At 37.8% G+C, this 24,841-nt stretch overlaps 1 protein-coding gene across 1 annotated transcript in view; it reads right to left on the bottom strand.

Annotated features, from left to right (window-relative positions):
* Nucleotides 1–24,841, bottom strand: part of FANCC (FA complementation group C) — a 361,687-nt gene that overhangs the window by 83,058 nt on the left and 253,788 nt on the right. The window contains exon 8 of the mRNA XM_023735819.1: nucleotides 7,991–8,155. Coding sequence (XP_023591587.1) covers nucleotides 7,991–8,155 — 165 coding nt within the window. The remainder of the gene's footprint in view (nucleotides 1–7,990; nucleotides 8,156–24,841) is intronic.

A 24,841-nucleotide genomic window follows, 5' to 3' on the forward strand; every position in this document is an offset into this window, starting at 1 on the left:
TCCATTTGGTGCTTGGCTGAGTTCTTTATCTCTTCATTTGATGTTTTAGGGTTTCAGGATTGTTGTATTCTCTGTTCGGCTTAGTTTTTCGGATCTTTGCTGTGGAGGCACGGCGTGGTGCTTCTGCCTAGAGCGCCATTTTGCCGGAACTCAGTGCCATGCTATTTTCAATTGCATCATAGGCATATGAAATCTGGACAATGAATAAGGAAGACCGAAGAAGAGCTGATGCCTTTGAATTGTGGTGTTGGTGAAGAGTACTGAATATACCATGGACTCCAGAAGAATGAACAGGTCTGTCTTGGCAGAAGTACAACCAGAATGCTCCTTAGAAGCAAGGATGGTGAGACTACGTCTGACATAATTTGGACATGTTGTCAGGAGGGATTAGTCCTTGGAGAAGGATATCATACTTGGTAAAGTACAGGGCCCGTGAAAAAGAGGAAGACCTTCAACGAGATGGACGACACAGTGGCTGCAACAATGGGCTCAAACATAACAGTGATTGTGACAATGGCACAGGACCAGGAAGTGTTTCGTTCTGTTGTACATAGGGTCGCTATGAGTCAGAACCAACTGGACGACACCTAACAACAGCATATGTTGAGGTATAATCCATACTGAAGGCTGTAGTCTTTGATCTTGATCAGTAAGGGCTTCAAGTCCTCTTCACTTTCAGCAAGCAAAGTTGTGTCATCTTCATAACGCAGGTTGTTAATGAGTCTTCCTCCAATCCTAACACTGCGTTCTTCTACATACAGACAAGCTTCTGGGATTATTTGCTCAGCATACAGATTGAATAAGTATAGTGAACTGACACAACCCTGATGCACACCTTTCCTGATTTTTAAACCATGCACTATCCCGTTGGTCTGTTTGAATGACTTCCTCTTGGTCTATGCACAGGTTCTGCATGAGTACAGTTAAATGTTCTGGAATTCCCATTCCTCACAATGGTACCCATAATTGGTTATGATCTCACAGTCGAATGCCTTTTTGTAGTCAACAAAACACACAGATAAACATCTTCCTGGTATTCTCTGTTTTCAGCCAAGATGCATGTGACATCAGCAATAATATCACTCCTTCCATGTCCTCTTCTGAATGTGGCCTGAATTTCTACCAGTCGCCTGTCAATGTACTGCTGCAACTTTTTTTGAATTATCTTTGGCAAAATTTTACTTCCGTGTGACATTAATGATATTGTTCTACAACTTCCGCATTCTGTTAAATCACCTTTCTTTGGAATGGGTACAAACACGGATCTCTTCCAGTCGGTTGGCCAGGTAGCTGTCTTCCAAATTTCTTGGCATAGACGAGTGAGTACCTCCAGCGCTGCATTCATTTGTTGAAATCTATCAGTTGGTATTCCGTCAATTCCCGGAGCCTTGTTTTTCCCCAATACCTTCAGTGCAGCTTGGACTTCTTCCTTCAGTATCATTGGTTTTTGGTCATATGCTACCTCCTGAAATGGCTGAACGTCGAGCAATTCTTTTTGGTAGAATGACTCTGTGTATCTCTTTCATTTTCTTTTGATACTTCCTGCGTCATTCAATATTCTGCCCATAGAATCCTTCAAAATTGCAATTTGGGGCCTGAATGTTTTCTTCAGTTCTTTCAGCTTGAGAAATGATGAGCATATTCTTCCCTTTTGGTTTTCTAACTCCAGGTCTTTGCACATTTCATTATAATACTTTACTTTCTCTTCTCAAGCCACCCTTTGGAATCTTCAGCTCTTTTACTTCATCATTTCTTCCATTTTTTTAGCTACTCTATGTTCAAGAGCAAGTTTCAGAGTCTCTTCTGACATTCATTTTGGTCTTTTCTTTCTTTCCTGTGTTTTTAATAACCTTTTGCTTTCTCCTTGTCTGATGCCCTTGATATCATTCTACAACTGGTCTGGTCTTCTGTCATTAGTGTTCAATGTGTCAAATCTATTCCTTACATGGTCTCCAAATTCAGGTGGGATATACTCAAGGTCTCATTTTGGTTCTTATGGATTTGTTTTAATTTTCTTCAGCTTCAACTTAAACTTGCAAATAAGCAATGACGGTCTTTTACGAAGATGGCCCCTGGCATTGTTCTGACTGATATTGAGATTTTTCTATCATCTCTTTCCACAGATGTAGTCAGTTTGATTCCTGTGTTTTCCATCCGGTGAGGTATACATATATAGTCATAGTTTATGTTTGTAGAAAAAAGGTATTTCCAGTGAATAAGTTGTTGGTCTTGCAAAATTCTATCATGCAATAGCCGGTGTTGTTTCTATCACCAAGGCCACATTTTCTAATTACAGACCCTTCTTCTTTGTTTCCAGTCCTCGCAGTCCAATCACCAGTAATAATCAATGCATCTTGATTGCATGTTTAATCAATTTCAGACTGCAGAAGAAGGTAAAAATCTTCAATTTCCTCATCTTTGGCATTAGCGGTTGGTGCATAAATTTGAATAACAGTTGTATTAACGGGTCTTCCCTGCAGGCATATGGATATTATCCTATCACTGACAGCGTTGTACTTCAGGACAGATCTTGAAATGTTCTTTTTGACGATGAATGCAAATGCAACGCCATTCCTCTTCCATGTGTCATTCCCCGCATAGTAGACCATATGGTTGTCTGATTCAAAATAGCCAATATCAGTCCATTTCAGCTCACTAATGCCTAGGATATCAATTTTTATGTGTTTCATTTCATTTTTGACAACTTCCAGTTTTTTTAGATTCATACTTTGTACATTCCATGCTCCCATTATTAATGGATGTTTGCAGCTGTTTCTTCTCATTTTGAGTCACACCATATCAGCAAATGAAGGTCCCAAAAGCTTGACTCCATCCACATCATTAAGGTCCACTCTACCTGGAGGAGGCAGTTCTTCCCCAGTCATATTTTGAGTGTCTTCCAACCTGAGGGGCTCATCTTCCAGCACTATATCAGAAAATGTTCCACTGCTATTCATAAGGTTTTCACTGTCCAATTTTTTCAGAAGTAGACTGCCAGGTCCTTCTTCCTAGTCTGTCTTAGTCTGGAAGCTCTGCTGAAACCTGTCCACCATGGTCAACCCTGCTGGTATTTGAAATATACTGGTAGCATAGCTTCCAGCATCACAGCAACATGGGAGCCACCAGAGTATGACAAATTGACAGACACTTGGTGAAGTAGTATGTAATCTGGCACAGTTGTTTATTAAAAATTTGGGGTCCAAATGTTGTTTATAGCTACATTTAAAAAAAAAAGTGGAATTCAGTTCTTTGTAAGGATGGATCTCAGATCATGAGGGAGGAGGTGCTCACCAGTGGGTAACGTGTTCTGGAGCTGAGTGTGGCAGAAGAGAGGCATAGCTCCCTCACCTGCATAAGCAATATTCTACCTTTTCAAACTAGAAAAAAATCAAGTGCTCTTTGTGCTGACAGAGAAAATCTGGGAGAATTTTTTTGAGAATTACTTAATTCCAAGGAATTGGAAAGAATATTCTTGATTATATCCTACAGGTGTATTTCCATGATGAATGGATCCAAGAAGTATATCAAGTTGAGGGAAATGGGGTATCATTGTCACTTCTCAAAGCAAAGGGCAGAAATCACCAACCAAAAGAAACGTCCAAGCCCAAACAAGATGGAATTTGTAACTATTAACAAATCACTAACAGCAGATTCTTATTTGAAAACTTTTTCAGTGACTGATTTTGTGAGCATATCATATTAAATAAAAAATAAAAGGATGCCAGAGAGTCTTCAATAAACGGATAAATAAAAATGGGAGTTTTAGTTGCTACTAAGTCTTTGCTATTTTTATGTTCTTGGCATTATAGTAATCTTCCTTTATTTAGACATTCACCTATAATATCTGACAACATTTAAAGCCTGATTTTTCTTATCCCAGCTGAAAAAAACACAAAACCAGAAGCTTGGCTGCAGGTCAGCCTTGTAATTTACTTTTTGATTTTCAGAGTCTCATTTTCTCAATTTGCAAAATGAATATAGCAATATTGATGGTATTTAAATAATCCGTGGCTCCTTTTATTAATTCCAGTTAGCAATTTTTCATAATGTAATATACAGGATAAAGCCAGATGAGTAAATTACTCATCAGTAAGCTACTCACAGAGTATAGGTTAGATTCTTGTTGTAAGATAATTAATTCTTTTCTTATCAGGCATTTTTCGAAGCTACATTAGCTCTTTTAGCAATGGGAATTCAGCTCACATCTGGCTTTTGTTTAGTGATCTTCAGGTAGGAGGAAAGATACACCAGTTTGAGAAAATCTAATACTAAATCTTGTGCAAAATCTTATAACTATTGTTAAAATCAGTAATAATAATAGCAATACACTAATAGTTACTGAGTATTTACTCTGGGTGCGAAGAAGCTTGCTAAGCCATTTAAATCCAGGGTGGCCATATGTCCACCTCTCTGGGACAGGTTTATGTCTGTTACCCCATCTAGTTATAAAAGCACCCCCTTTGACTCCCAAAAGTGTTGTGCTCTAGAATATAAAATGTATGGTCACCCTATTTAACACTCACAGATACCCTGATGAGTCTGGTTGGTTGGTTAGTCATTCATCCATTCTTTTATTTGTTCATTGGTTCATATTCATTCCAGGTATGTAGGAAAAAAATGTTCCATCCACTCATTAAACTTCTCAATATTTCTGAAGCAATGCACTTGGCTTTACCATAGACAGCCTGTCATGCTGAATTACTTGTACTCCACAGTCTTAGGAAAAGAACCTCAGCAGCCCTCCCAGACAGTTTTTTACGCAATCTGCAACCCACAGGTGGCTATGACAGCAACCCCATGGATGGACATGAAAAGTTAGGTTTGACATTTGGTCCAAGAAATTAAAAAGTTCCTCTATGTTATCTAAACCTCAGAGGGGGGCAAGCATCTGCTGTTTAAAAGAAGACAGGCATCCCATTTCTGAAAATACTTGACTGTATTTGGAAGCCAAGGCCACGAACACCCAGCCAATTGTAAAACAGATGAAATTCCACTGGTGTATGTGGTAAGCAAATAGTTGGAAGGCTAAACACAGGGTAGGGCACATCAGTCAGAGAAAGTCTGTGGTTTCTAAATGACCACGCAGCACATTTGGGGAACTATTAAAGGGGTTGGGGGGGGGGGTGGGCGTGGGGGTGGTAATTTACACTGATTGACTGAATCAGCCTCCTTGTGTCAACATGTGGCTCGGATGCTGCGTCTGTGGGAAAGTGTCCAGGGAAAGGCTCCAGCTCTTGCTCCACAGCTTCGGGAACTGCTGAGCTGAGGCCATAGGAATTGGACAAGTTAAAGACCACCCAGCATTTCTGGATAGTCTGTCCCCTACGGACTTGCAGGAATAATTTTCCAAACCAAATAAATTGTGTGAGGTGCTGAGGGAGGACATGCTATCACATGTAAAACAAAAAGCAAGGGAGAGGGCCTACTTGTGGAGGCTTTCCGGCTGAGCACTGTGGGCAGAGTATGCATGGCTATTTTCTAAGCACGTCTCCTCCTCACCAGTAATTTTGGAAACAGCTTTGTGGGGTTTCAGAGAGGATGCGAGGGGCGTCGTCATACCGTTTGCCATTAATTCAACTCTTGCTGTCGCTGAAAAAGTAAGACTGGAAAAAGAGGTTGCTAGGGCTCTATTCTTCTCCGAATTGTATTCCTAAATAAACTGGAAATGGTGCTTTTTTTAGTGAAAGGCGGAGAGCATTTTAAAGAAAAGTAAATATCTCAGTGAAAATTAAAACCACAATGAGATACCAACTTCACTTCCACTAGGATGGCTAAGATAAAAACAAGACAAAACAGAAAACAACAAATGTTGGTGAGGATGTGGAGAAATTGGAACCCTTATCTACTGCTGGTGGGAATGTAAAATGGTGCAGCCTCTGTGGAAAACAGTTTGGTGGTTCCTCAAAACATAGAACTACAGTATAACCCAGCGATTCTCTAATTTCTCTCTAAAAGCACTGAAATAATAAATAATTGAAGGAAATAGATAAGATTAACAAAATATTTTTAAAACCTTAGTACTTTTAACAAAATTTAAGGTTCATAAGTAGTAAATATCATTTTAAAATCACATCAACTCCATATCTTGAATTCAGAAACATGAAAGCTTTAAAATAATCTGAGACTGAGTGGAATCTAGGGATTACTATAGTTGGGTGTACTTGCTAAGAAGAAAGAGGACGGTGTTTCAAAACATTCCAGAAAAAGTAACTCCTAATTTAGATCCTGGTGGCACAGTGGGTAAGAGCTACGGCTGTTAGCTGTTCAAATCTACCAGGTGCTCCTTGAAAACTCTATGCGGCAGCTGTACTCTGTACTATAGAGTTGCTATGAGTTGGAATTGAGTCAATGGCAACAGGTTTTGGTGTTTTGGAATTTAAATCCAGATCGCCAGGCCTTTCTTCTGCAGCATTGCTGGGAGTGTTTGAACTATCAACCTTTCAGTCAGTAGCTGAGTGCAAACCATTTGCGCCACCCAAGGACTTTATAACCCTACTGCATCAAATAACTCATTATTTTGGAAATTCTGATGTTTTCCCTGTACCTACATGGAAATACAAGAAAAAAGTACACTATGTTTTCTTATTTTCCATCAATATTTAAAAAAAATTTTTTGTGGGGGAAACTTTTCGAATTTTTAAATTTTATCTAAAACTCGTTATTTTAGAATTTGATAATATTTTATTCAAAAAGAAAGTTTGTTTATATTTTTCCTATATTAAAGAATGGATCCTTAAAAAAGGAGGATTAAAATATTCACTTTCTTATGCCACAGTTGCACCATCTATGTCTAAAGATGGAGGAAAAGAGGAAGGTACCATATCACAGAATTCTCTGACTTGTGGAAGGGAGACATCTACTTGAAAGAAAGTGTGCTAAACTGTAAACAGAAAGCAAAATTATGAGGAAAGCTATCTTTCCCTTGGCTTTACAATGTCGATAATTTACCTTATTGTGTCTTATGCACAGAATGTTTTCAAATACTATGGTGCTAGTTATATGGCATCAATTTGAAACCAACCTTTGGAGTCTAAAGAAAAAGGAATAGTTCAAATGTAGTCGTGATAAGTTAACATCTCACCAAGAGAACTGCACCTCTGCCTTACAAATTAGTGCATCTACCTATGGGCCCTGCTAGACTTGTTGTGTTGCTTGTATTTGCCTGGAATCAGCACCAACTAAGCATGGAAGAAAATCTTTTATGTAAAATCTTGTCAACAAGTACAACAGAAATACTTAAAGCGCTGAATGACTATTTGAATCTCATGGTTCTTCCTGGAACAACACAAATCTGCGAATCACCAGAAATGGCTATTAAAATAATTCTGCCTTTTCCAACTACGTATCTACATGAGGCTGGATTTTCTTCATATACTTCAAACAAAACAACCTATCACAACAGTCTGAATGCAGAAGCATATATGAGAATGCAGCTCTCTTCCTTTAAGCCAGAGAATAAAGAGTTTTGCAAAAATATAAAAAAAAGCATTCATCTCAAATCATTGTTTTTCATAAAAATATTTGTGTTAACATGTAATGGGTTTATAATTATTTTTAAATGAAGTAAACATTTTTTAAATTTCTCAATAGTAGTATTGATATGACCTTCATTTTAAAAACTCTTTTTGGGGTCCTCAATAATTTCAAGAGTGTAAAGGGGTATTGTGGAGCCCCTGGGTGGTGCAAATAATTAACACACTCGACTGTTAACCAAGAGGTTGGAGGTTCAAGTCCACCCAGCGGTGCCTCGGAAGAAAGGTCTGGTGATCTACTTCTGAAAAATGAGCCATTGGAAACCCTATGAAGCACAGTTCTATTCTGACACACATGGGATTGTCATGAGTTGGAATCAACTAGATGGCAACTGGTTAAAGGGGTACTGAGACCAAAATGTTTGAAATCTACCGTCTTATAGCATTTCCAACATATGGAAGCATTCTAAGAAAAGGAAAAATGAAGTTGGATGGTAGGATAAATGGACATCACTTACAGTAAAATGGCTTCATTTACAGCTTCAAAGAACCCAGGCCAGAGGACTTCCTGAGGTTCATGCCCATGGTAGGTGAGCAGAGCCTCGACCAGGGGTTCAAAATCTGGAAGAGTGACAAGGGCGACACAAACCCGTGACAGGGATGTGACTCGTTCAGGAGCCATCCTATGGAAGACATAAAGTAAAAAATAATGACCCAAAGCTTACAGCCACATGTAATTAAGACATATAAAATCTTCGTGCTGAAAAGGTCCCTGACAGGCCATCTGACTTGCCCCTCACAGAAAGTGAGCTGCCCTCACACCACGTGTGAACTCTCTTCTTTAATCAAGTCTCTAGGAAGGAATCCTTTAGCACCCATTCCTATTTAATATCACCCATTGTCAGGACTTTGGCATAACTGTCTACAGACACCTCCCACTTACCATGCCCAAAGCAGAACTCTTGCATTCCTTCCCCCAATGTTCTCATTCCTCAACCTCCCTATCTCATCTGCCCAGGCCAAAGCCCTTGAAGTCCATCCTTGATTCCTCCCTTTTTCTCACACCTCTTATCAGATCCGTCAGTAAGTACTGTTAACTCATCTGGCCACACCTCAACTCCTCCATCACTGTCCCTCTAATTCAGGCCACCACCACCTCCAGTCTGGGTTACTGCAGTAGCCTTCCGTCTCCCTGCTTCTGTCCTCACCTCATTGTTTATCATGACAATAGTTCCAGCAACCCTTTAAAAATTCAGGTCAAGTCACTTGTTTGCTCAAAGCTTTCTAATGATTTACCAACTCACGCTAAGAACAAGCAAAGTCCTTATACTAGCCGCCAAGGCCTTGCCTGATGAGGTCCCTGTCTGTTTCTCTGGCCTCATCTCCTTCCACTCTCCACTTCGCCCATTCTGCTCCATCCTTACTGCCCTCCAACTACTCCAAATAAGGTCCTGCTATTCATTTGCCTGGAACACAGGGCTAGCTCCCTCATTTCATTCAGGTCTCAGCATAAATGTTACTTTATAAGTGAGGTCTTCCCTGACCGTTCTATAGAAATGCACTGCCCAATATGGTAGCAACCAGCTACAAGTGGCTATTTAAACTTAAATGAATTAAAATTAAATGAAAGTAAAAATTCACTTCCTCAGTTGCACTAGCCACACTTCAAGTGCTCACCAGCTACATGAGGCTAGTGACTGGAGTGCTAGACAGTGCAAATTTACAGGACATGTCGATTACTGCAGAAGGATCCATTGGGCAGTGTGGCTTAAAATAGCACGTGTCCTCCCATTCCACCCTGTGCTTCCTACCACTCTTACCCTTGTTTTACTGTTCTTCATTGTACTTATCATCACCTGACATATAATAAATTTCCTTGCTCCTGGCCTCTTTTCTCCTAGTAGATAAAACTCTACAAGGGCAGGCACTTTGTCTGCCTTACTTACTGTTCTAATTCCAGCATGTAGGGACAACTCCTTACACATGCTCAAGGAATGGTTGTTAAATGCATGAATGAACAACTAGAAATGAATAAAATTAAACTCTGGGATGCATGCTGTTAGATCTTTTTCTAGGAATTTTCATACCTATTTGTAAATCCAGGAATTTGGTCTTATGGTTTGTGAAACACAAATGGTACCACAATATAGAACATATAGCCGTTCCTTGTTTGTTTTCATTTGCTATTACTCAAAAATATATATGTTTTGTAATTTAACAATGTCCCTATTAATAGGCATTTGGGTTGTTTCTAATTTTTCACCATTATAAACACAGCTGCAGCGGTAATCACTAATGAACCTATGTGATTATGCATTTGCCTATTCTGGATAATTCATGTAATCATACATTTGTCCTTTTGTGTCTGACTTATTTCACTCAGCATAATGTTTTCAAGATTCATCTATGTGGTAGCACGCATCAGAACCTCATTTCTCTTTATGGCTGAAAAATATTCTATTGTACAGATATACCACATTTTGTTTATTCATTCATCTGTTGATGGACACTTGGGTTGTTTCCACCTTTTGGCTATTGTGAATAGTGCTGTAATGAACATTGGCGTACAAGTACAGTCATGCACTGCATAACATCTGTTTGGGCAACGTCCAACTGCATATACATCCGTGATCCCATAAGGTCATAACAGCGTTCAGAAATCCTGAATGGAGAAGAAGGTGTAGCGGACGTAACCGGATGTAGTGAACTCAACAGCTTCCCGCACATGTATCTCATGTCTCTTGTATACAAAGAGATAGTGCTGCTAGGTGTATAATGATACAGTACATATATACCCTATTACATATGTCTTGATAGTCATAATAAATGTCTATGTTACTGGCTTATGTACATACCGTACTGTACTTTCTATTGTTATTTTAATGTGAACTTTCCCTACTTACAAATAAAAAGTTTATCATATAACAGAGTATGCTCTGACTTGTAAGCAGCAGCATCTAATGTCATATATCGCGCATCTCAAGTGTTGTAGCATTATCTCTATGCTTAATTTTCTTCTGAAAAATATTACTGTTAAGTGCATTGTCTTAGGCTGGGTTCTCTAGAGAAGCAAAACCAGTGCATATACATAGATTTACCTCAAGGAAATGGCTCACATACAATTATAGAGGCTGGCAAGTCCCAAGTCCATGGGTCAGGAGTCAGGCTGGAGGTTTCTCCTGATTCACGTAGCTGCAGGGGCTGACGAACCCAAGATTGGCCAGTAAGATGAAAGGCCGCTGGCTCAAGTCACAAGAATCAGAGGTCAGATGATGATGAACTGGATGTAGGATCTGAAACAAGCGAGCTTTGCCAGAACGTCCATATAAAAATTGGGCGCAGGCCACACTCTCGAGGAAACTCCCCTTACAACTGATTGGCTGATCACATCAGATCACATCATGGAGGATGACTACATCATTACATAACTGTCAAACCACTGAGAATCATGGCCCAGCCAAGCTGACACACAACCTTAATCATCACATGCATCATGGCTCCCAAATGCAGCAAAACCAGTGCTAGTGATAGTGGCAGCAGGAGGCAAAGGAGAAGTATTGATTTGGAAGTGAAACAAAAGGTATCCCATATAGCTTTGCTAAGTATATAATACGGTGTTTGCACAATGTCCAAATCACATAACATCCTATTTCACGAAATGTTACTGTGGACGTTAAGCAATGTGTGACTGTATCAGTTTGAATTCTCCCTTTAAATTCTTTTGGATATCTATCTAAGAGTGGAGTTGCTAGGCCATAAGTGGAAGTGGGAGAGGGCAAAGAGCATTTAGAGTAGAAAAAAAAAAAGCAAGAAAGAAAATATTCTACCATTTGAGAGCAGGCTTTTTCTTTTCAAATAATATTTTATTGTGTTTTTGCTGAAAGTTTACACAACAAATTAGGTTCTCATTTAACAATTACTACACAAATGGTTCAGTGGAGCAGGCTTTTTCTTAATTCAGTGTTTGCTAAGATGTTGTTACTCTTTCACTCGTTTCCAGAGTTCTGAGACCATTATTCATCTTTTTTTGCCTGGCATCTTCTATTTTTGTTGTGGGAGAATGTAGCTGCTTACGCCCCCATCTTTCCTCCTCCTGGACAGGGTACTCTTTGGCCCCACTAAAGTTATTAACTTGGGATCTTCATCCTGGGGATTTGCTTCACTTCTCTCATGGTTCGGATCTTCTGGAGCCCGTATCTTCTTCTTTTCTGATTCATACCCTTGTTTGATAAAAGGTAGATGAGAGGTAAAGTATTTGAGACCTTGTGTGTCAGAAAATATTTTTATTTTACTCTCACACTTGATTGATACTTTCACTGGGTATAGAATTCTGGTAATTCTCCTATAAAATTGTGAAAGTGTGGTTCTACTGCCTTTTAGCTTCTAATGTTGTTCTTGAGATCCCAGGCTATTATGATTCTTTGATCCTTTTTACATAAGTCCTGTTTTTACTCCCTGGAAGCTTATATTCTCCTCGAAACTTTACAATGACATGTCTTGGTGTGAATTTATTTTAATTCATTATGCTGAGCACTGAGTGGACTCCTCCATCAGGAAAATCCTCTTGGATTACTTCTTTGATGATTTCCTACCCTTTCTTTTCCCTGTCTTTCTGGGTACTCTTTTTTTAAATTTTTTACTTTTTGGATATTGTACTTCCTGGAAAGTTCTCTGTCTCTTCTTTCTTATTTTTCACCTCTTGGTATTTTTGCTCTAGATTCTGGGAGAGTTGTTCCATTTTATCTCTTGGACCTTCTGTTATGTTTTTTATTTCCACTCTCCCATTATTTCTAAGAACATTAAAATTAATGAAGATATTAATTTGAGGCTTTCTTTTCTTTGAGTAATCTTTTTTTCTTTATTTTTCAAGTGGACATTATTTTTAACACCATTCTTGCTCGTTTCTTCTTGAACTTCTGCTTTAGAACTTCTGAATGCAGCCTCTAGATTTCTTAACTTTTCTACTTTCTATTTGTCTGTTGTACTATATTTAAGGAGAACTCCTTCACTCAATCTTCAAGGTCATTATTTGCTATTCTGCTGTATTTATTCTCCCATTTGGTCTGTTTAGTGAATTTTCTTTTTTTCCTACAAGTCTGTTATTAAAAACAAAAACACCCTATTTTTATTTCAAGGGTTTAATATTCTCTCATTCTTCTGAAAACAATTACTTTTTAAAAAATCCTCGTTTGTCCTAGGTAATGCATTTTCTTGGTGTATTTGCTTCTTTTGTTTGTTGCATTTGATGCATTTTTTCTCATGGTGTTGCTTTTCCTTGAATATCTGGTAATTCTTGTTCATCTGCTTTTCCTGGTACTTGGGATTCCCTATTAGCCTCCCTGTGAATGCTCTGTTTACTGTAGCCTGCCTCTAGCAATTGTGGGGATGGGCAGGATATGGTACTGGCTGGAGTTGTCAATAAATTGGGTTCTGGGCATTAAAGTACCCCCAAATATCCTGGGAGTTGATAGTCATTTGGTGCTTGCTTCTCTTCCTTCGTTCCTGTTGTAGGCAGGACATCTCTGTTGGCTCTTGCTTGGGAACAGTGGGAAATGAAGCGGACACGGCGGCCTAGCCAGATGTCTGCTATTACTGAAGTAGCCCAACCAGTTGTCTTGGTGGCTGCCAGGTACCCTCCTACTCCTTGAATTCACCCCCAAAGCAACTCTTTTTGTTTTTATTGTACTTTAGATGAAGGTTTACAGAACTACCTTCTCATTAAACCATTAGTACACATATTGTTTTGTGACACTGGTTGCCAATCCCACAACTTATCAACTCTCCGCTTCTCAACCTTGAGTTCCCTATTACCAGCTTTCTTGTCCCCTCCTGCCTTCTGGTCCTTGCCCCAGGGCAGGTGTGCCCATTTAGTCTCATTTTGTTTTATGGGCCTGTTTCATCTTTGGCTGAAGGGTGAACTTCAGGAGTGACTTCATAATTGAGCTAAAAGGGTGTCCGGGGGCCATACTCTTGGGGTTTCTCCAGTCTCTGTTAGACCAATAAGTCTGGTCTTTTTTTTGTGTGTGAGCAACCTTTTGCAGTCGTTCTCTCTTGCAAGCTTTTGGGACTCTGGTATTTTCCTTAAAACAGATGCCACCCACCTACTATTTCAAGCCTTCCTCGTAATTTATGGGTCACCAAAAGCACTCCTTGCTTTACAGCATTATATATTTAATGGTAAAAAGTATCTCATCATTTCTAGGAGTGGGGAGGATAAAGTGAATGCTAGGGCATTCATGTGCTTAATTCATCACTTGATTCAGTCTCTTTATATTACATTTTCATTTTCTCTTCTGACTAGATTACTGGAGTTGCCATTACTCATAGTTCTTTGCATTCAGGATCTGTCCAAGTTCTCTGTATGAGATCTACTCAAGGTATAGTCCTCAGTATCAGCAGCATCAGTATCCCTGGGCGTGGGGCCAAGGAATCTGTTTTTTAACAGGCTTTCTAGATGATTCTCATGCACATTAAAGTTTGAGAAATGCTGTTCTATATTAACATTAGTAGCAGTTCTCAGAACTAGATATTAATCTCTAGTAACAATCCGAATTTTTAGGTAACGACAGAATTGTATTTAAGGTTGATGAATTCCTACAAAGTGTTATTACTGTGTTATTTTCTTGGTAATCAATAACTAAATTCTCATAAATTTTTTGTCAAACTATAGCTAGTGATTTGTTCCTCTGTATGAAGTTTGTCTTCCTCCTCAGATATTCATCTTTACTAAAATTCACTTTTTATCCTTTACCACTTTCTTAACTGACTGAGGTCCTTCAACAACATTTACCTTCCATAATGCTCTACCATCTTTCTCTAACTCACCACCAAGGTGGTTTTAGCCCTAAAATTAATTAATGTGCTTTTTAGTCCATTATCATTTAAGTTCTTAATGAAAATATAAATTTAACTTGGGTTGTAAATACCTTAAATATTTGGAATACATGAGCTTTCTGGGCGGGGTAGGAGAGGGGGAAAGTTGCTATGTGTGCATGAATATGTGTGTGATGGAGGATGCTTTTTCATGTATATATTTTGCATAGGACCTAGCTGAATACTTGTATAGAGTAAGAGCTCTATGAATGTTTGTGAAATTGAAAATATGCCTGAGAGTTATATGTGCTCATAATTCATCCAGGAGTCTGAAATAAAGCAGCAGGTAGGCACTGATCTTGTCCTCCAGCCTTGAATCATCTATCCTCCACCCTAAAAGACCTGTAAATGTAACTGTACCGCAGTGAAAGAGGACAGTCAGTCTATCACTGGTGATTGGATGGGTAGGAAAGGCAATTTTGGCACTAAGTGTGTTTATCAAGCACCAAAGTCTTTTGCTCAAGGGCTACAGATTATATCTCCCAGTTAGGCTGTGAAAGGTCTCAGACAATTTTCCTGAAACATTCTAAAGTCCCATCTCAACTTAGGTAGCTCTTGGTTCTACCAAGATGCAGGCAGACCAACTGGTAATCTTCTAAAGGGCTTCAAAGTGCTCACAACCTTCACAGCCTTTTCCTTTGGTCTGAAGCAGAACACTGTTTGCCAGAGCATGGAGATCCAACTTCAACCAGAGTTATGCAACTCTTTCCAGACTGGATTACACTGAGCATTAGGTCTTGATTGATTGCCACAACAGCACTTCCAAGCGATTTCTGCACAAAAATTCAGCTGCAGAGGGCTCGATGGTAACCATATACCACTGGAGACATCCTTCCCATGCGGCTGCACTGAAGTTTCCAGACCATCTGCAGCAAACCACCGCACTATAGGATAGACTGACAATGCTCAGAAAGACCAGAATGTCACTCCTTCTAGATGGTTTGTTGCAAACAACAAGATAGAATTTAAACATTCTGTCACTGAATTGTTGATTTTACTTAGTGGCAAGTGAAACTCTATTTAAAATGCTATGACAAGACCATTTATCAGGCCTCTAAAAATAATGAAGAAGGAAACTAAACAGATTTTCCTATATTTTGTTCCTCTGAAAATTTATGCATCTGAAGTTATAAAATTAATTTCTGTATTTTCTATAAGGCCTTTGGAATCTTCTGAAATGAACGTTAAGCGCTCAAGTTGTGAAAACTTAAAAAAAGTAAATGTACAGATGCCCTCTAGAAAAAAATCCACAAGAAAAACAGCATAGCATTATTTATAAGGTGCTTAAGTTTGGGGGGCTTTTGGCTGCTTGAATATTTGAAGTCATATTAGTGAACCTGGTAAAACTCAGGTTCATAAATGGATAGCAGTATCTTGGATTGAAGTGTATATTGGAAAGAAGTTTGCCCACACGCGGTATTCTGATTCAATCTTTTTGATTTTGTAAATATTAAAAATGTACAAGTAACTTTAGATATGCTGTAGGGGAAAGTAATAGACGCATAGTTTAATCGTTATTATAACTAGTAACAGCAACAACTCTAATGGCTCCAGTATGTTGGGCCAGCAGTCTTTCAAATGTTGTCATGATGCTGTTCCACTACCAGATTTCACAAAATCACTTTCCACTCAAGAAAATTTTCACTCAAGAAAATATACTTGGTTGAATTTATAATTCATTAGAGAACTGTGGAGTCTCACACAGCTTTCAGAGGTCCAGGTTCCTTTATGAATGGTGAACAGAACTTTCTGGTTTTAAGTCTTGAAGAAGGACTGTAAAAGTTCATAAGGAAATTCAAAAAGCATACTGGGCATCAAGTTGCATTTAAAATTCAATCTCACAGTAAGTATAAAGGAGAACTGTCATGTCACTGAATCCAAAAATTCATAAAATAAAAACAAAAACAAAAGTCTGTGGTAAAGATCACTGAATAGAGCAAATTAGAAATATGTCAGATGTATCAGTGTTCAAGGATGGGACATTCTGTCAGAACAGGCATCTTACATTTTTAGTAAATTCTGTTAAGAATTTCACTAATTATATCATAGATTTGCTGTGACCGACAATGCCCTAAACGTCTAACCAAACTAACGGTCGTTTTGTCCTTGCTGCTATTGCCAGGTGGAGTGCCCATCATGGACATCTTACACGGGACTTTGTATTGTGCAAGGGAATTTGCCCATATTGTTTTTGAAAACAAGCAACCTTAATGAAGAAGTAGTCATGAATCTGGGGGTTAACTTGCCCCCCAAAATGACACCATCTGGCACAAATGGATGTTTTCCAGCTATAAGTGTATCAGACAACATCTCCTAGCAGACACACCTAATTGTGGTCAGAAAGAGTTTAGAGGCTTTCTGAACTGCTGTCTTCTGTCCAAGGATGATAAAACGAAGAGCAGAACAGTCTGAGGAGAAAATAAGATCCAATAATGGGAAGAGTACAAAAATATGTCAATAAAAGGGAAAAAAATACTCCAGAGAGGAACAGATATTAAGCAATCCAAGGCTGATTAAAAATGATGAATTGTTCATGAATTACTCCTGCTATTCTGAAAACAAGAACCTGAGGCAGGAAATAACTACTCTGTTACAAATATTGTTTTTTCTTTTATAGTACTTTATTAGGTAACACTGTATTTTAGTTTTTAAAAGCTTAGTTATAAAATATTTATGAATATAGAAAAGGACAGAGAATATTATATCAACTGCGTACCCACCGTTCAGATTTTACAAATGCTAACATTCTACTGATATTTATTTCAATTACAACTGAACACCCTCCTCCCAGTCCATTTCCTCCTGCCCTCCCTAGCAGTACGCATTCCCCTGAAGTTAGTGTAGATCCTTCCTGTCCTGTTTTAGCACTTTTAACTTTATATGTATGTACTGTTTTCAAAATTTACATAAGAATGGCATTATAGACATCTTTTTACAACTTGCTTCATTCATCATTACATTTTTGAAATTTATGTACCTGGATAATGTAGATCTAGTTCATTCATTTTAACTGTCATGTAATATTCCATTCTGTAAATAAACCACCATTTTACTTAATTCATTTCTGTACAGATATACAGTGAAGATTGAGTCCACCTTTTACAAACAGTTCTACTCAAGTCTCCTTAACCTATAGGAAGAATCGCAGGTTCCTACCAAACTGTGCTGCAAAACTATGTCTATGTATGCTCCCATCAGCAATATCCTGGCATTTTTTCCCCCCATACTCTTATGTTGAAGTTTGCTTTCTCTTGAAAACAACTGAGTTTTAGAATCTTTTTTGTTTATTACCCACTCATTCAGTTTTCCTCTTTTGTGAACGAACTGCTTATATTTCTTATGCTTTTCCATATTAGAGTGTTTACTTCTTTATGATTGATTTTCAGGAGTCGTTTCTATATTTTGGACACTAATTCTTTGTCAGTTTTATAGGTTAAAAATAATCTTCCAAGTCTGTGCCTGGTCTTTTCGTTTCTAGTTCTTAAAACCTTTTTTTTTTTTTTTATTAGTTTTGTTTGTTCTCAGTTGATTTTTAAAAAATTTTTTAATCATCAACTCTATGATACATTTTGGGAGTTAGGTGTAGGGAATATCCATACATTGCATTCTGTTGATTTTTTTAAGACTCCCAGAATAAATTACCTTATTCAAAAGATCTACTAATCTCACTGTGAAATCAAAGTCTACCCCTGACAGATAAGATAAATGTGTCTAAATGCTTTCCATGCCAGCTGGGGATTATTATTATTTTTAGGTATACTTTCTAAACCACAAAATCCACTTATTTTAAATGTATAATTCAATGATTTTTAGTAAATTTACTGAGTTGGGCAACCATTGCCATAATCCAATTTTAGAACATTTTCATCACCTTAGTAAGATACTTCATGCTCATTCGTAGGAAATCCCTGTTCCTACCTCCAACCCCAAGTAACGACTAGTCTACTTTCTATCTCTAGAGGTCTGCCTTTTCTGGACATTTCATACAAATGGAATCATATAATATGTGGTCTTTTGCGACTAGCTTTCTTCACTTAGGATAATGTTCTTGAGGTTCATCCATGCTGTAGCATGTATCAGTACTTCATTCCTTTTTAAGGCTGAATAATATTCCATTGTATGGATATACTACATTTTATTTATCCATTCATCAGTGATGGACATTTGGGTTGTCTTCACTTTTTATTTTGAATAAAGCCTTTATGAATATTTGTATACAAGTATTTGTGTGGACATATACTTTCAATTTACTTGGTTAGATACTTAGGAATGGAAATTCAAGGTCATGTGGCAAATTTGTGTTTAACTTTTTAAGAAACTACCAAACTCTTTTCCAACATGCTTGTAGCATTTCATATTCCCATGTGCAACATATGAGGGTTTGTTTCCCTACATCCTTGACATTTTTAATTATCCTACTCTTTGATCATAGCCATTCAGTTAGTGTGAAGTGGGATCTCATTGTGGTTTTAATTTACAATTCCCTAATGACTTTGACATCTTTTCACGTACTTATCAGCCATTTGTATACATTTTTTGGTAAAATGTGTATTCAAATCTTTTGCCCATTTTTTAATTGGATTGTCTTATTACTGAGTTCTTTATGTATTCTCGATACAAGTCCTTTATCAGATGTATCATCTGAAAATATTTTCTCCCTATGATTTGTCTTCATTTTTTTTTAAATGGTGGCAACAGTTTTTGCTTGTTTATCCATTCACTTGTTGACAGTCATTTGGATTCAGTTTTCAACTATTACAAATAAAGTAGCTATGGATATTTGTATACAAATATTTGTGAGGATCTGTTTTCATTAAAATCCCTAGGTGGCATAAATCAGTACCCACCCAGCGGTACCACAGAAGAAAAGGCATAGCGATCTATGCAGCAGTTCTACTCTGTAACACATGGGGTCACCATGAATCAGAACTTTCTCAATGGCAACTAATAGCAGCAACATGTTTTCATTCATCGTGGGTATCTTAGTTATCTAGTGCTGCTATAACAGAAATACCACAAATGGGTGACTTTAACAAACAAATTTATTTTCTCACAGTTTAGGAGGCGAGAAGTCCGAATTCAAAATGTCGGCTCTAGTAAGTCAGTTTCACTGGACTGAAATCAAGGTGTCAGTAAGGCCGTATCTCCTCTGGAGGCTCTAAGAAAGAGCCATTTCCTTGCCTTTTCCAGCTTGTAGAGCTGCATTCCTTGGCAAGCATGCCCTTCCTCCATTAATGCCAGTGTAGCATCTTGTGTCAGTGGTCACATTGCCTTCATCTGTTTCATATCTCCCTCTACCTCCTTCTTATAAGGATATCTATTATTATATTTAGGGCTCACCTGGACAGTCCATGATAATCACATCTGCAAAATATCGTTAGCCACATAAGGTAAACTTCACAGGTTCCAGAGGTTAAAAAAAAAAAAAAAAAAAGCCATTGCTGTTGACCTTTATGGTTAGCAGCTGTAGCTCACTGTAGCAAATTAAAAGGTCGGCAGTTCGAATCCACCAGTCGCTCTTTGGAAACCCTATGGGGCAGTTCTACTCTGTCCTATAGGGTCGCTATGAGTCAGAACTGACTCGATGGCAACAAGTTTTCCAGCGGTTAGGATGTGGATATCTTTGAGAGCCATTATTCAGTTTACCATACCATTCTATTTTTTTGATGGACTTCAAAGTAAGCTGCAGACAGCAGTACACATCAACTAAAACCCTTCAGCATTCATATCATTAACTAGAGTTCAATATTTGTTTACAGGTTTTCATTTATTTATTTTTTAAGGTAAAGTTTACATATCATTTGTAAACATTTTACTTAGGACTTTTGTATTTATATTCAAAATTTTTAATAGCCTATAATTTCCTTTTCTTATACTTGTCCTTATCCCGTTTTAGTATCAATTAATGCTAGCCCAATAAAATAAGTAGCTTTTCCTTTTGTTTCGCCCCTATTCTTGGACTATCTATTTCATGGGGGACTGGTGAAACTTATTTTTCAAACTCCCTGCACCTGATATTTTTTGGGGGGAGAAGAAAAGTAATTTTTTGATGACTGATTCAAGTTCTTAATGTTATGGGTCAATTCAGGTACCGTGGATATATTTCCTAGATAATTCTGAATTCTGTCTACATTTTCAAATGTATTTGTATAAAGTTATTATATTATTTTAACTTTTTCATCTCTTTTTTCATGTGCCTTCTGTCTTTTTCCTTGACCAAACTTACCAGAAATTTCTTTTTCTTTAAATATTTTGTTAATTTTACTAAGAACCAGTTTTTGTGCTTGGTGACTTTATTGTTTTTTAATATTTTATTCAATTAATTTATGGTCTCATTTTTCTCTGTATTCTTCTTTGGGTTTACTCCACTGTTGTTTTCTAAATCTTTGAGTTGAATGTTAGATGATTAATATATGTTGATATTCTTTCTAACATCACTTAGCAGCATCACATAAGTATTGATGTGCAGTAATTTCACTGTCATTCAGTTCTAAGCATTTTATCATTTCCTTTACAATTTCTTCTTTGACTTGGAATTATTTAGGTGTTTGTTCTGTTTTTCCCATTCTTCTCATGAAGACTGGCAAGGGGGGGCTCTTTTGTAACTGATTCATAATTTTATTGTGTTGTGGTCAGAAAACGTAAGCAGTATGATAATCAACTCTTTAAGCTTCCTTGAGGCTTCCTTTGTGGCCTAAAATTTAGCGATGCTTGGCGAACACTGTATGTGTGTTTGAAGAGAAACCAGGTGCTCTAATATGGAGGTATAAAACCCGTTGCTGTCAAGTAGATTCTGACTCATAGTGACCCTATAAGAGAGAGGAGAACCGCCCCAAAGGGTTTCCAAGGCTGTAAATCTTTATGGAAGCATTTTGCCACATCTTTCTCCCTCAAACAGGCTGGTGGGTTCGAACTGCCAATGTTTCATTTAGCGGCTTGAGTGCTTAAACACTGTGAAACCAGGGCTGATTTGGAGATACCGAACTTATATATATATCAACTAGATAACAGTTGTTAGTTAGTGCATTCCCGTATTCCATATCCTTATTAATTTTTGCATAATCTAAGAATTTCTGAGAGCTACATCAAGATCCTCCATCACGATTTTGCAAAGTCTTATAGTTCTGTCAATACCTACCTTATGTTTTTGAGTCAACCTAACAAAGGTTCAGAATTATTATGTCTTTTATTATTAACTAATAACACTTTGATTCCAATACTGTTTTCTTCCTTAAAGTTATTTTGTGAAGTGTTAATATTGTCATACAAGTTTTCTTTCAGTAGTATTTGCCTGCTATATCATTACTTTCAATCCTTCAAGCATGTATTAGGTGACTCTTTAAACAGTATTTAGCTAGGTTTTTTTTAATTTTTAAATTGTGTTTTAAGTGAAAGTTTAGAGTTCAAGTTAGTTTCTCATACAAAAATTTATACACACATTGTTATGTGACCTAGTTGCTCTCCGTATAATGTGACAGCACACTCCTCCTTTCCTCCCCGGATTTCCTGTGTTCATTAACTAGCTCCTGCATCTTTTTGCCCTCTCATCTCGCCTCTGGACAGGAGTTACCCATTTAGTCTCATGTATCTACTTGAGCTAAGAAGCACTCTCTTCACAAGTATCATTTTATGTCCCATAGTCCAGTCTGTGTCTGAAGAGTTAGTTTCAGAAATGGTTTTAGTTATGGGCTAACAGAGAGTCCAGGGGCCATGTCTTCCCGAGTCCCTCCAGTCTCAGTCAGACCATTAAGTCTGGTCTTTTTGCTAGAATTGAGATCTGCACGCCACTTTTTTCCTGCTCCGCCGGAGACTCTCTGTTGTATTCCCTGTCAGGGCAGTCATTGGTGGTACCCAGGCACCATCTAGTTCTTCTGGTGTCAGACTGAAGGAATCTCTGGTTTATGTGCCCTTTACTGTCTCTTGGGCTAGTATTTTCCTTATATCTTTTGTGTTCTTCATTCTCCTTTTCTCCAGGTGGGTTGCGACTAATAGATGCATCTATGAGGGCCACTTGCTAGCTTTTAAAGCCTGAACAACATTCACCAAAGTGGGATGTAGAACTCTTTCTTAATAAACTTTGTTATGACAATTGACCTAGATGTCCCCTGAAACCATGGTCCCCAGACCCCTGCCCCTGCTACTCTATCCCTCGAAGTGTTTGGTTGTATTCAGGAAATACCTTAGCTTTCAGTTTAGTCCACTTGTGCTGACTTCTGCAGTATTGTATGTTGTCCTTCCATTCAGCTAAGATAATTCTTATCTCTTATCTAGTTAGTGAATATCTCTCTCCCTCCCTCCTCATCCTTGTAACCACCAAAGAATGTTTTCTTCTGTGTGTTTTTCTTCAGTACTTATAATAGTGGTCTCATATAATATTTGTCCTTCTGCGACTGACTAATTTAACTCAGCATGATGCCTTCTAGATTCATCCATGTTATGACATGTTTCACAGATTCATCATTGTTCTTTATCATTGCGTAGTATTCCATTGTGTGGATATGCCATAATTTGTTTATTCATTCATCCCTTGACAGACACCTCGGTTGTTTTCGTCTTTTGTGAACAGTGCTGCAATGAACATAGGTGTGCATATACTTATTCTTGTGACAGCTCCTACTTCTCTAGGATATATTCCAAAGAGCAGGATTGCTGGATCGTACGGTACTTCTAACTTTTTAAGGAAGTGCCAAATCGATTTCCCAAGTGGTTGTACCATTTTACATTCCCACCAGCGGTGTAGAAGTGTTCCAGCCTCTCCACAACCTCTCCAACATTTATTATTTTGTTTTTTGGATTAATGCTAGCCTTGTTGGGGTGAGATGGTATCTCATTGTAGTTTTGATTTGCATTTCTCTAATGGCTAATGATTGTGAACATTTCCTCGTGTATCTGTTAGCCGCCTGAATGTCTTCTTTGGTGAAGTGCCTGTTCATATCTTTTGCCCATTTTTTAACTGGGTTATTTATCTTTTTGTTGTCGAGGTTTTGCAGTATCTTGTAGATTTTAGAGATTAAAAATTGACTGGATACGTGGTAGTCAAACATTTTTTCCAAGTCTGTCGGTTGTCTCTTTACTCTTTTGGTGAAGTCTTTTGATGAGCATAAATGTTTCATTTTTAGGAGTTCCCAGTTATCTAGTTTCTCTTCTGGTATTTGTGCATTGTTACTTATGGTTTGTACTCTGTTTATGCCCTATATTAGGGTGCCTAGCATTGTCCCTATTTTTTCTTCCATGATCTTTATCGTTTTTGATTTTATATTTAGGTCTTTGATCCATTTTGAGTTAGTTTTTGTGCCTGGTGTGAGGTATGGGTCTTGTTTCATTTTTTTGCGGATGGATATCCAGTTATGCCAGCACCATTTGTTACAGAGACTGTCTTTTCCCCAATTAATGGACTTTGGGCCTTTGTCAAATATCAGCTGCTCATAGGTTGATGAATTTACATCTGGATTCTCAATTTTGTTCCATTAGTCTATGTATCTGTTGTTGTAGCAGTACCAGGCTGTTTTGACTACTGTGGCAGTATAATAGATTCTAATATCAGGTAGTGTGAGGGCTCCCACTTTGTTCTTCTTCTTCAGTAATGCTTTATTTATCTGGGGCCTCTTCTATTTCCATATGAAGTTGATGATTTGTTTCTCCATCTCATTAAAAAATGCCACTGGAATTTGGATTGGGATTGCATTGTATCTGTAGACCGCTTTGGGTAGAATAGACATTTTCACAATGTTGAGTCTTCCTATCCCTGAGCAAGGTATGTTTTTCCACTTATGTAAATCTCTTTTAGTTTCTCACAGTAGTGTCTTGTAGTTTTCTTTGTATAGCTCTTTTACATCTCTGGTAAGATTTATTCCTAAGTATTTTATCTTGGTCTTGATTTGGTGATTTTCTCTTCAAAGTCCTCTTTGTTGATGTAGAGGAATTCAACTGATTTTTGCATGTTTATCTTGTATCCTGATACTTTGCTGAAATCTTCTATTAGTTCCAGTAGTTTTCTTGTGGATTCTTTGGGGTTTTCTGTGTATAAGATCATATCATTTGTAAATAGGGATACTTTTACTTCTTCCTTACCAATTTGGATGCCCTTTATTTCTTTTTCTAGCCTAACTTCTCTGGCTAGGACCTCCAGCACAATGTTGAATAAGAGCAGTGATAAAGGGCATCCTTATCTGGCTCCCATTTTCAAGGGGATGTTCTCTGTTGGCTTTGAATAAATGCCCTTAATTATGTTGAGGAATTTCCCTTCTATTCCTGTTTTACTGCGAGTTTTTATCATGAATGGGTGTTGGACTTTGTCAAATGCCTTTTCTGCATCAATTGATAAGATCATGTGGTTCTTGTCTTTTGTTTTATTTATGTCTTGGCTTACATTGATTGTTTTTCTAATGTTGTACCATCCCTGCATACCTGGTGTGAATCACACTTGGTCATGGTGAATTATTTCTTTGATATTTTGTTCAATTCTATTGGCTAGAATTTTGTTGAGGATATTTGTG

Source organism: Trichechus manatus, unplaced genomic scaffold, assembly GCF_000243295.1.
Source record: "Trichechus manatus latirostris isolate Lorelei unplaced genomic scaffold, TriManLat1.0 scaffold00082, whole genome shotgun sequence".
Classification (NCBI taxonomy): Eukaryota; Metazoa; Chordata; class Mammalia; order Sirenia; family Trichechidae; genus Trichechus; species Trichechus manatus.